Source organism: Odocoileus virginianus, unplaced genomic scaffold (genome assembly GCF_023699985.2).
Source record: "Odocoileus virginianus isolate 20LAN1187 ecotype Illinois unplaced genomic scaffold, Ovbor_1.2 Unplaced_Scaffold_3, whole genome shotgun sequence".
Taxonomy (NCBI): Eukaryota; Metazoa; Chordata; class Mammalia; order Artiodactyla; family Cervidae; genus Odocoileus; species Odocoileus virginianus.
This window is the reverse complement of record NW_027224265.1, coordinates 4731939-4745135: the sequence shown is the minus strand read 5'-3', so window position 1 is coordinate 4745135 and position 13197 is coordinate 4731939. Positions and strand designations below refer to the sequence as shown.

The following is a 13197-nucleotide window of genomic DNA, read 5'->3' as shown; positions in this document are numbered from 1 at the left end:
CCACCTGTGGACTTAGTCTTGAGCGCCCACTACCCGGTCCTGGCCCTCCACCCTTCAAAGCAAACTCTGTATTTACTTCCAGAAAATTATGAGATGCACTGAAAAAAAAAAAAAAAATCAGTTCTTTCACGAGCGAAGGGCAGAAGTTTGGTCATTTCAGCCAAATATTGGGTAATACTGGTTTGTGATAGTAAACAGTTGAATGAAGATAACACTCATGCAAGTGGGCTCTGGTAACTTGGCATCTGGGAATTTCTGCTTCAAAGCTTATTTTAGGATAACCAGAAATTGGGTCTCCTTGGAGAAGAGGGTCACCTCTGATTTTCATAAAAGTGTAAGGCACGGAGTCAGACATGTGGTTTGCAGCTGGCTCCCGGGGTGCTAGAAGGGCACTTCCCCTTTGTAAGCTCCTCCACTTCCCTCTTCTCAAGAATGAGATAGGACTTCCCAGGGAGCCGGCTCCCGGGAGGTAGGTGAAACTGCTCGCCTGTTTCACCGGCTCTCCCAGGAGCTCGGGTGTGGGATGAGCAAGGGTCTGGGTTCAGGGGCCAGCCCAGCCTTCAGCACAGAGCCCCTCAATCACCAATCCTTGCTGACCCTCACGGCAAAGCAGCTCACAGCTGTACCCATCCCATCGCAGGACAGAGAGGAAGGGGGAGAGGAGAAGAATTTTCTAGAATGTCTCAGCCTTTCCCTTCCCCCATCCCTTCTCCTGGCTTCCATAGCCCTTACCCTTGGATCATGCCCATTTCACAGATGAGAAGATGAGTTTCAGCAGGAGGTGGCATTGTCTGAGACCCAACAGCAGGGGAGTGAGGCAGCCTCAACCAGAATGCAGGACTCCACCTTCCAAATGTCACATTTTGTCCCAGGCAGTCCAACACAGGGCTGGTGTTCAGCAAGGATTGGTTGAAATGCTGCCTCTCTGTCCTGAGGTCCCGGCTCAGGATGCTCTTCTGGGCTAGTAGCGGTGGGAAGGTAGAAACAAGACCAGCATGAGACACCACACAGGCTACAGGCTGCCCCGCAGCCAGGAGAAGTCCTGGCTGCCCATCTGTGAAGTCGGAAAGTCAGAAGACAGGAGCTAAACTGAGACTGACTGGGCCTTTCATTCATCAGTTCACACACATGATTGAACCCCTGCTATAAACTTGGACAGTGGGGTAGACAATGACAGATCCTACACCTGGCTGTAGTCTGGGAGATAGACAGGTAAACCGATCGTTAGCCCAAGAAGGTTAGTGTCTCAGCAAAGGGGCTCTAGGAGGCAGGAGGGAATCAGTAACCTTGGGAGACCTCAGAGACAACTCCCCAGAGGAGGCTATGCCTGAGCGGCCCTTGAATGACTCCAAAGTGCACAGCAAGGAAGATAAAGGAATTTCAAACAACGGGGTGGGGGGGGGGGCAAGTATTTATAAGAAATAGCGGATTCTCATATGGGTATGGTGGTTCTGTGTGATACTTTGTACTATAAGAGGTAGAGGGTAATGGGAAAGGGCAATGACACTCATTGTCTGTAGTCCTTACAACAGTCCTGTGAGCTTGCTACTATTAGCACATTTCACAGATGAGGAAAGGAGGTTCTGAGCAGGCCAGAGCAAGGCTTCTCACTGAAACTGAGTCCTGACTCCTGGTGGCTGAACATATTATAGTGTCTTCGTGAGAAAAGATGGAGCTTCAAAGGACATTTCTTTAGGAATGCTATTAGGACACTTAAATGCCAGTAGCAGAAACCCAGTTCTGAGAGTCTGGGATTGGTGGCGGTTGGGGATTGGCTTAGAACTGAAGAGATCAAGGTCCAGCTTCAGCCTGGACTCGGTCACTCAAATGTCATCATAAATTTGCCTTTCTCCAGCTCACAACTAGTTTCATCCTAGGCTGCTTCATTTTCAGTTAAAGTTTCCCTGGGATGCCACCAGAAATTCCAGCTTACATCTTCCCACCTTAGTACCCACTCTCCATGCAAAATATGCCCGTTTCCTCCTGTTTCAACAGAAAGTTTTAAGCTTATGTTGCATCGGCTTGTTCGGGTCCTATCTCTTCTGCTATGCCCAGACCTGGAGCCAGGGCAATGAATAATAGGTGAATCTCACCTCACCCACATGGATAGGGTAAGGGAAGTTTGGATCCCAAAGAAGATTCCAGGTACCGTTACCAAGAGAAGGGGAATTGATGAGGGGAAGGTAAAAATGAGATGTTTCCATAAGCCATTACTGAATGGCAGATACTCTATTACGGGCTCTCCTAAAACCCCATTAATGTCTTCTTCAAGTGTCAGGGCAAAAATGGGCCATGAAGGAATATTAACCCTACTAGGATCTCTAGACATGTGTAACATAAGAGAGTCTACAGAGGATGGGAATCCAACTTCTCTGGCATGGATGGCAAGCTAAGTAAAGGCGGAAGGGCTCCATACCACCAGACACTGTGAAGTTAAATATGCATGGTAACCATCTTTTATAAGAGGACAGAAATTCTATATGCTAAGGAGCAAACAGAAGGAGAAAAAAAGGCTGTTTAAAACAGGCAAAAAAAGGGGGGGGGACAGGAAATTTTAGAAAAGATGGGACAAATATAAAACACAAAATCTCATTGAATAAATTAGTCAAAATCCATCAGTAATCATAGGTAATATAAGTGGAATAAGTTGTGCCAATTTTTAAAAAATGAAGGGTGTTAGATATGATTTTTTAAATCCAAACAAATATTTTTACGAGAGATAGACTTAAGGAAACAAAAATGTAGAACCTATAAAGGAAGGAGACATAAGATATGCTAGGCAAATAGTAACCAAAAGAAATCTGGGTAGCTGTATTAATATCAAAGTGTACTGTAGGCAAAAAGGATTACTAAACATAAAGATGGTCACCACCTTTTGAAAAAAGATTCAGTTCACTAGAAGGAAAAGAATTCTAGACCTGTATATACCAAATAAACTCGCTTCAAAAAGTAAAATTGACAGAACTATAAAGAGAGATTAATCATTAACATGAACAATATTAAGAATGAAAGGGAGATACTATTATAGATTTTTGCAAAGATTAAGAAAGAGAATAAGAACACTGTGATCAATTTTATGCCCAAACAAGGGAAAACTCAAATGCAGTGAACAAATTCCTAGCAAAACAGAATTTGCCAAAACTGACTTGGGAAGAAATAGAAAGTGTGAATGATCCTATAACCTTTAAAAATAAAGTGAATGAAACACGAGAAGTACTTGGTTTTGCTAAGGAGTTCTACCAAACACTCAAGGAACAGATCATTTCAGTGTTCCTCGGACTCTTCAGAGGAGAGAAAAGGGGAAACCCTCCTGTTCATTTAATGAGACCAGCAGAGTGTAAGATCATAAAAATGAGAAACAACTCAGATGTCCATCAAAAAGTGAACAGATAAATAAGTTGGCGTATCTTCCCATAATGGAATACTTTATGACAGTGAAAATGAACTACAGATCCACATGTCAACACAGCTTAATCTCAAAAGTATAATGTTAAACAACTTAAAAAAAGGTAGTACATTAAAAAAAAACCCCTAAAACATGATCCCATTTATATAAAAGTAAAATGCTGGCAGAACAACACAATGTATTGTTTACCAATACATACATATTTGCTAAAACAAGTCAGAGGTTGGTAAATTCTGTTAGTTAACCTGAGAGGTGGTTACACTGGTATGCATTTTAATACTCTTTAATATTTTAAGCCACACATATATGCTTTTTATATAATCTCTTTGATGTATTTTATTTAAAAATATTTAAGGACAGAATCCAGAGAAGGCAATGGCACCCCACTCCAGTACTCTTGCCTGGAAAATCCCATGGACGGAGGAGCCTGGTGGGCTGCAGTCCATGGGGTTGCTAAGAGTCGGACACGACTGAGCGACTTCACTTTCACTTTTCACTTTCCTGCATTGGAGAAGGAAATGGCAACCCACTCCAGTGTTCTTGCCTGGAGAATCCCAGGGACGGGGGAGCCTGGTGGGCTGCCATCTATGGGGTCACAGAGAGTCGGACACGACTGAGCGACTTCACAGCAGCAGCAAGGACAGAATCGCCTGTAGCAGAAGATCTATCTGAGTAGAGGATTTATTCGAGGTGTTTAGTGTCTTCCTTTTGTTAGTCTCTAGGTTCTGAATCTTTTACTATGAACATATGATACTTCACAATCATATTATTTTAAGAGATTTTTAAGCCTTTTAGAAGAAGGGAGGTAATTTCGTTGCCTAGAGCTATCCTGTCTTCCATAATTTCACTAATCTCAGTAAAAGTCATTTTATCACAGTTCAGGCTCCGTCTGGAATGTTAATCCAAGGTTAGATCCCTGCCTGCTTGGTCAAATATGTACCCTGCTGGCATGGAGAACTGGAGCCTCTGAAATGCCAGGGGTGTGACCTTGACGTCCAGGTGAGAGTGGGGCTGGCCAGAGCCGTGGCGAGAGGCTGGGCCATGAGAGGCCTCCAGCATCGGCTAAGCCAGGACATGCCAGGCGCTGAGGGGGGCACAGGTGTCAGCTGTGGCTGCTGGCTGTGTCCCTGTCCACAGTCTTACAGTCAGGCAGCCTCATGTACAGCGCCGCTCTGAAGGACTGCAAGAAGAGCAATGATGCTCTTCTTTCTCTCTCTGGGGAAGGCAGTGAGTTTGATTCCTCTGGTGGCCAGAATCCCTTAACAGATGATGGCTAGAGCTGAGGCCAGGCACAAGCTTCAGTAGGACATGCGGAGAGGACCTGATCTCAGGACCAAGCGAAGGCTAGCTCCCAGCTTGGCACTGGATGTGGAAAGCCACTGCTCCAGCAGCCTAGGCAGGGAAGCACGAAGCTAGGCAGCACCCACTGCCTTAGAGCGAAAGCCAGATTTTATCCTGCTCTGGAGCTGCAGAGACCCAGGCAGAGTCTCCAGGGGCCATGGGTGGGCCAGGGTGGGCAGGACTTGCAGGGTCACCCCCGGAACCACAGCTGCTGGCAGATCCTCTTCCCTGCACACTTAGATCTCCCAGCCGTATTATGTGCACGTAAGGTCTCCACGCCCCTGGCTGTTCCCACCAAAATAGATGGACAGGACTTTACACAATCGCCATAAATGGAAATGCAGTACCACTTGTGGAAAATGGAAGCACTTGTGCACAGAGAAGCATTGACACAAGACAATGCCCCCCAAGTCTGTCCGGATTTCACTGCCTGATTAAAGCTCTGAGCCTGTGCTCGCTTCGGGTTATAAAGGGAGACCTGCATGCTGGGTGCTGAAAAACACACGCCCCTCGCCCCATGTGGAGTCATCCCTCTTGACCTCAGAAGGCTTGAGATAAAAACAATAAAGGAATTCTCACTCACTGAACATAGAGGAAGGGAAAGCAGGTCAGCCATCCACACTGCAGCACGCAACAGGCAAAGGTATACCTGGGTATGAGGACAGCCTTTCTGAAAGTGTACATCAAATACTCTGTTAAAACCTTTCCTCCCGAGTGTTTGGCTAGCTTTCCTTCTGGGACCTTCAATCAGCTTGACTCAGCAGATACTGACTGAGGACTTACTATGTGCTGGCCACTCAGTAGGGGTTTGAAAGGCAAGCGCCGTGCCTTCAGGGACCACAGATTCTAGTGGAGAGGCAGACGTATTCACTGCCGGTTTTAATGCAAGGCTGAACAAGTCTTTATGTCTTCTCCCAGCCTTTCCCCAACTCATGCAAAACAGGATGTAGGTGTTCAGGAATCATTTTATTCAGACACAGAAAGAGCAAACATTCATTGGGTTCAAACTATGAGCCAGGCAATATATGGGATACTTGTAGACATATTTTATAACACTTAATCCTTTCAACGATTGCAAAGGTGGTTATCTTTACCTCTGCTTAGAGGGGTTAGGTAACCTGACCAGGGTACACAGCATGTTAGAAGCCGACTTGGGAGTTGAAAGCCAGTCTCCTGAATGTTCCCCCGTGTTGGAACCCCTATTGACGTGGGTGGTCCCCCGCTCCCTCCCCCCCAATCCTGTCCCATCTCGCCCCGCCCTCCCCAGGGCCCAGCTGAGAAGAAGCAAAGGCGAGGCCGGGTCTGGCCCCGCGGCCTTGCCATGGTGCTCTGCTCACCGGGCCTCTGCATGTGTCCCCCCAGGAATCCAGCACGATCCCGCACCGCGTGCTCCAGAAACCTTCTCAGCTGCTGCAAGAGCCTTTGGGCGCTCAGGTTCCTCCAGAGACACGGGGGAGGCCCCGGGGAGGAGCAACCAGGGACGCCACCGTCAGAGGAGCCGCCAGCAACCCCCGCCCAGGAATCGGTGAGGACGCTGCCCTCCGAGACTGTGTAGACCCGGCCCCATGATGCGGAAGATAACTGCTCCCCATCACCAAGATTTGACCCACGGAGCCACCAACGACCCCAAAACCGCACAAATCACGGAGGACACGCCCCACCTTGAGCCCGGGGACTCCCAGAGCACAAGGCGGGTGGGTGCTGGGGTCCTCTGGGCTGGGATGGAACTGGCCTGCCATGCCCCGGGACTCCCCTGGGTCCGGGTCTGCCAAATCCCACGGGTTCAAAGCTCACGTTGGTGCTGGCCCTGGGTCACCAGCAGAGATGGCGGCACTTCTGAGGACCTGTGTGTGTGCAGAAACACGGGTGCCGTCTGGGCACCGCAGGGGGTGTTGCCATCCCTGCGCTCTGCGGGATGCAGGGAGGGAGGAGAAGGGAAAGGAAGGCCGTCGGTCTTCAATGAACACCTTCTGTGTGCCCGGTACTTCCCCTGCGTCGGCTCATGGCGTCCTTAGTAGCGCGGCTGGGATCGCTGATGCCCCTTTAGGGGGTGGAGATAGGCTCAGAGAAGCGTGGGGCCGCTCAGCTAGAAGGTGCGTCTCGCACAGGACACTTAGGAATCCCGGTGGAAGGAGGGAACAAACAGCAGGAGAATGGGTGGAAATCCAGGCCTCCAGCCCATGCTCTTCGACAGGACCGTACCAGTCTCTGCGGAGAGGCCTCGGCGCTTCCCTGACTCAGCCGACGCTCCTGCAAGCGAGGCTCAGGTCCGGAGCCCGGGGGGTGACCTTCATGCTGCAGTTCTGACTCTCTGGTGCTTTCCATCTAGAAGGAGTGGCGCGGGGCGGATCTGCGGGGGGAAACGTGAGGGGCGACCGGGAGGGCCAGGTTGGGGGGAGGGGAGGGGGACCCAACAGGCCCGAGGCAGGACGTTGGTCCCGGCGCGCCCTCTGCTGGAGGCGGGGGTCCTGCGGCGGCCTCCCGCCTGGAGCAGCTCCTTACTCACTCTTCCCCCCGGGGGTACCGCTCCCCTTTCATACTTTCAGGGTTGTTGAAGAGACCCAAGGAGGTGGGGGAAATGAGGTGCCCATGGGCTCCCCGCATGACCACTGCCCCTCCCCGAGCCCCCACTTCCCCTGGTTGCAAGACCCCCTCCTGGCGTCCCCTCCCCACCCACTCACGCCTTTTCAGTCCCCCTGCCCAGCCTTCCATGTGGCCACTGCCCAAGGCTCCGTCCTGAGCCTTTGCCTCTCACTGCTACTCCTCACTCTCTGTGGCCTCATCGGCACCCCCGAAGCTACCTGGCTTACCTGGAAGATGCCTCACAGATGTGTACCTTCCAGGTTCCTGCTGGAAGCTCTCGCTGTTTCTCAGCCTCACCTGGAGCATGTCCGCCTCTGCACCCTGACCTTGGCCCTGCAGCTGCTCCTCTCCCGGGGGCCCCCTCCCCAGATAGAAGCCCTACAGTTGGCTTCAAAGGTCCGTCGTCTTGGCCCCGCCCTTCTCCTGGCTCCTGGCGGCTCCATGCTCTGGATGGACTTCTCTCCCACGTGTCTCCACCTGGTTCTCTCCACCTGCCCTGCCCTCCCTTGGTCCCGCTGCCTTCCCCTCCATCAGGAAAACGGGAAAGCTTCCCCCCTGGCCCGCCCCTCCCCGTCCACTCTCTGTCCTGCAGCCAGAGTGGGCTGTGCAAAACAAAACGCAACCGCGCCCAGAAAACCAGCCGCAGGCCCCGCGCGGTGGGCCCTGCTGTGCCGTCCAGCCTCCTCCTTCCCCCACTCTCCCTTCCACCTCTTCACCCCAGCCCCACCAGCCTTCTCCTTTGGGTTTATTTAACTCACTGCTCCTTCCAGCTGCACCACACACAGAGCTGTTTCCATCACTTGAAAAGCTGCTCTTGTCCTTTCAGCCACGGGTGAAACATCCCTGTGATGTTTGATGAAATATCACTTTTCAGGGAGTCTTCCGGAGTCTTCCTTGACTGTTTCTGTTGGGTCTGGCCTCCCACCCGCACCCCTGGAACTGTCCTCGGAAGCCATAGGCAGGCCTGTCATGCCTGCGTGGTCCCCTGACCCTTGTCTGCCAGTGAATCCTGCCTGGTTCTATTGACCATTGTGTGTCTAGCTCCTCGGAGACTGTTTGGCCCACGTAGTGGGAGCTTTAAGCAATTTATCTGCCAATACCCGTGAAGGCACGATTTGCCCCAGTGTTCCCCAGAGATGCTCCATCTGTTGGCTGGATTCCTCTGGAAATCTCAGAATCCCTCTCTTGGAAGTTTTCCCAGGAATCTAAGACAGGTGGGTCTCTATGTCATAGCCCAGGTAGATGGGGCATAAGACGGGTCTGGCTGATCACAGACCCAGCTGGTCAGGGCTGACGTCAGGGTGCCTACGTGCCACCTGCCACCGCAGATCTTTCTCTGAGCTGCCCCACCCTCCTGGAGACCTCCTGCATCCCCTGCTGGCTGCAGAAGTGGGGCGTGTGCTGCCCAGAGGAGAAGCCTCTGCACTGGCCCCCCAAATCCACACTTCGTGTTATCATGATGTTCCAATAAAGCTATCAAAACAGACGCTGCCTTGCAGTTTTATTTTTTAACTTCCTGGTGAGGAAATACTCACAAACTCCATCATACACTGTGTCTTGATTTAGAAAAAGAATTATGATAAAATGTTGGGGTAGAAGCCAGCTGAGAAGTTGCCTTGAAGGGTAAAAGAGTCCTCAGGAAAGGAGGTCTTATCTTTAAACATCATGTTGGAAATGAAGGACAGGCTGGTCAGAAGTTCAGATCTTCGTCTGACTCACCTGGTGAGCCAGGTACATGGTACGCACTCAGTGTTTGTGGAGGGAAATATTTCTGAAACTGTCAGATTCAGCGATGCCTTTGTTAGGTGGGAGAGAGAGACATCTTTAAAATGGAAAACTTGTCAATCAAGGAAGTCTTCTGTAGTGGAGAGTAAGTGAAGCGCAAGTGAAAAACCAGGTCAAGGATTCTATGCAAGGAATGATTCCCAAAGCACTCATGAAAGGGCTTGGACAAGGGAGGGAGGGAGCTGACCAGAGCCCAGGTCACTGTTGGAAAAGCGGTGTCAGCAGTGAGTAGTGATCCCTGGGGTGGAAGGAGGAAGCTGTGGAATCCTGAACCTCGGGGGCCTCGCAGAAAGACACACCAAGACACACCTTGATGAATTCCCACAGGAAGCAGAGAAGAAATCGTTTGAGTCATCACAATCAAAGCTTACAGGAGCTGATCTGCCTGAAGTGGATTTTCATATATTTCAGAGCAGAGAAGACAAAGTGTGTTAAGGGGTCCTTGGGGAAGATGAAAGTAGCAGACCGAGGCAGTCGCTAGACAATGTCAAACAGTTCTATGTAGGTGGTACAAAAAGTGTGAGGAAGTGTCTGCTGAAGGAAAACTGTGTGCTGAGTACTGGAGCACTTTATAGATGCCCAGCCAGGGCCAGAAGCCTGGGGACCACAATTTCCAGAATCCATTCCAACAGGTTCAGATTCCACCAATGGGAAGTGGAGAGAAGCAAAACCACTGTTGCTAAGTAGGCCAAGGAGGGAGGGACAGGAGGAGGGGAAGGAGGTGCTGGGAGGCTTGAACACGGCTGTGGGTCATGGAGCAGAGCGGTTCCAGATGGAGTTGCATCCAGGAACATTGCCTCATCCTGTGAGTAGTGGGAAGGCTTCGAAAGGCCTGCATCGAGAGGGGACTGATGAGGTCTGTGTTACAAAAGAGATCTTTGAGAGTCCAGCTTGGGAAAGGGGTGAAGGCAGGGTGAGCAAGGGCAGCCCCACTTTGGGGGTGGGGAGAGGAGGGGTCGACAGTCACATCAGATCTACTCCAGACCATACAGCAGACTTCAGGCTCCAGGCCAGGTACCTGAAGGAATCAGACCCTTCCCACCCTCCAGAGAGGTGGGCTGATGCTTAAACAATGTCACCCAGTGCTGGGGTCACCCAGAGAGGAAAGTGTGTGTGTGTGATGTGGAAAGATGTGGGCCGAGGCAGCTGTGAACTTCTAGGGGGAAACACTCCTGGTGCGCATGGGGCTGCGTTTAGACTTGGGTTAGACACGTGGTAGGCGGTCGACAGCTCAGAGCCCTTGCCTGTGTGCTTACCCGTGGCCGACTCTTTGCGATCTTTTGGACTATGCCCACCAGGCTCTTCATTCCATGGAGTTTTCCAGGCAAGAATACCGGAGTGGGTTGCCATTTCTTTCTACAGGGTATCTTTCCAACCCAGGGATCAAACCCGCCTCTCCTGTGTCTCCTGCGTTGCAAGCAGGTTCTTTCTCCACTGAGCCATCAGGGAAGGTCAGATGCGGGGAGCCTGTTTGGCACCCGTCAGCTAAGCTGCTAGCGGGTGACACTTGGCTGTTCAGGCTCCAGCTGGAATTTGGGGGAGAGTTTATCATCTTCATTGTCCATTTTAGGGAGCTCTTTCCAGGTCCCTCAAGCAGGAAATGACAGCCCAGGACACCCTTCTCCCACCACAGTAGCCAAATCCCACTGGAATTCTAAGCATTCCAGGGATAATTTAAGAACACTTAACAGTCACCAACAGCCCACAGGGCACAGTTGTCACAGGGCAACTGGGGAAAGGCCCTCTGTGTGCGCCAGCAGCCCTCTGGGGCTCATAATTTTGTTACTGTGAAGAGCATTTTGCAGATGTTGACGCCAGGGCCCCAGTCTCTCCACTGAGGGTCATGGAGAGCAACGTGTTTCTCAGGCCCCGAGATGCCACTGTGTGAGGCAGGGCAATGGCCTGGCTGACCCTCGGCTCTTACTCCCTGGGGCTTTGCCAAGACTTTCATGTGCCTGGTGGGCCTGGCAGGATTCCCAAGGAAATAGGACCCCAGAGGACATGCTTTTTGAGCAGCACAGTTCCCAGATCAACCCATCCTTCACATTCACCTGAACTTTTAGAAGCCTTGTCATGCACCCAGACATTAGGTCAGCCCCTCCACAGAGCTGGCTTTTCCATTGGACACAGGCAGAGGGTAGCATCCCCACCACCTGCGACCTGAAGAAAGACAGGGGTGCACCCCACGTTAAAAGCCCAAGTGAAATAGCTGGGTTTCCAACCCGGACCACCTTGTCTCCCAAGTCCAGACCTTTTTTAATTTTTAACCATTCATATTATGAAATTTACATGTAAGGATTAAGCAATAATCAGATATACCCTCTTTTCAAAATTGTGACATTACAGAGAAAGTCAGAGTTCTTTGGACTACCTCTCCCCAGACTTGAGCAATTTCCAAGGCAACCACTGCTACAAAGTGTGCCGTATGGTGTTTGGTTTAATTTTGTTTGGTTTGCAACATAAAAGTTATACTGCACCTCAGGGACTGAACTCAATAATCTGTCTTCAAGGTTCAACTACATTAGCACATAAAGGGCTCCTTACTTATTTTGTCTCATGGTATTGGTACCCACAGTTCATTTAGCTATTCCCCCTAGCCGTGGACATCTGAATCATTTCTAGTTTCTGTTTGAATAATAACACGCTTTTCCATTAAAGGTTATTATAGGATGTTGAGTATAGCCGCCTGTGCTATACAGTAGACCCTTCTTGTTTATCTATTGTATATATGGTAGCTCGTATCTGTTCATCTCAAACTCCTAATTTATCCCTCCCCCCCTTTCCCCTTTGGTAATCATAAATTTGTTTTCTATGTCTGTGAGTCTGTTTCTGTTTTGTAAATAAGCTCTTCTGAATCACTTTGGTATATACCTGAAACTAACACAGTATTATAAATCAACTATACTTCAATTTAAAAAGTAACAATATGCTGATCATCTGAAACAATGTTTCCTTGTGTGCACCTGCAGGTGGGGTTTGTTCTCATTGCTGTGTGTATATGCATGTGTGTCTTTCTGTCTGTCTGTGTCTGTGTGTGTCTGTGCGCATGTGTTTAGCACACCTACACGTATAACTGTGGATATGGAGCATTATGTGTTGCCAAGTAGTCCTCCAGAGAGGCACAGCTCATTCAGGCTCCACCAATAGCACTAGGCGGGGCTTGACTCCTCACAGCTCCATCATCCACCTGTGCCTTTTCTACCATTCCCTGTGGGGTGTCCTTCACCCCCAAGAAGTCACAATAGTCCTCCTAGAGGTGCCTTACCTCCAGTAAGGGCAAGCAGAGGCTCCCTTGGCTCACCCTGGGTTTCCCACAAGCTTTCCCAAGCCTCATGTTCCTCCTTGGCTCTCTGTGGAGGACAGCAGACTTGCCCGAGTCGCATCACTGGAGAAAGACCATATCATTTCACAAGAGCCACAGCAGTGCTGCATAAGAAGTGTCCACAAACACTCAGCACACGACAGTAACATTTCTGCAGCCCAGAAATCTGTAGGCTGGCTAATGGAGGACGGGCTCTGCTGCGGGGCTCATTAGCTCCGCAAATCTCTTATCCTCTCCTGGGACCCGAGTGCCCACCCCGCTGTTCTCTTCTTGCAGAAACGGCAGGGACCTGGGACAGCAAGCCCAGCAGCATGAGTGCATCTCAGGCTCCTGAGCATCTTGCCTGCAAACACAGCGTTAGCCAAAGTCAGTCGCATGGCCCAGGCAAAGATGGAGTGAGTATATCTACCCCTTCCATGGAATTGAGGTGGAGAGAGGGATGAATGTTACAGGATGACCAGCTAATCCAGACAGTGGCCAAGCCTGGATAGCAACTGAAGGCTGCCTGGCTCTAGAGCTCGGCATCCTCAGGATGGAGGAGACCTGGGTGTCTCAAGCTACTGGAAATTCCCTAGAGCTCTCTACACCTCCCACGCCACAACATTGTAGTTGCTTCCATTTCCAGTACCCCACATACCTTATGCTCATTCTCTATCCTGGCCTACAGTGAGGTCTCCAAGACTCAAATCTGGGCCCTAGCTGAAGACCCTTCCGTTCTGCACCACCAGCATTTTACGGCCCCCTCAATCACCATCACTGG

General features: G+C 50.5%; 1 protein-coding gene across 4 annotated transcripts in view; it reads left to right on the top strand.

The window, feature by feature from the left end:
* The window catches only part of HRH2 (histamine receptor H2), a 47972-nt gene extending 39156 nt beyond the window's left edge, over positions 1-8816 (top strand). The window contains exons 3-4 of one of the 4 annotated variants that reach the window (XM_070462373.1): positions 6110-6272; positions 7591-8816. In XM_070462373.1, coding sequence (XP_070318474.1) covers positions 6110-6272; positions 7591-8166 — 739 coding nt within the window. In that variant the 3' untranslated portion in view covers positions 8167-8816. Of the gene's footprint in view, positions 1-6109 lie in introns of all 4 variants that reach the window. The other 3 variants (XM_070462375.1, XR_011485947.1, XM_070462374.1) reach the window with 3 other exon arrangements.
* Positions 8817-13197: the final 4381 nt, after the last annotated feature.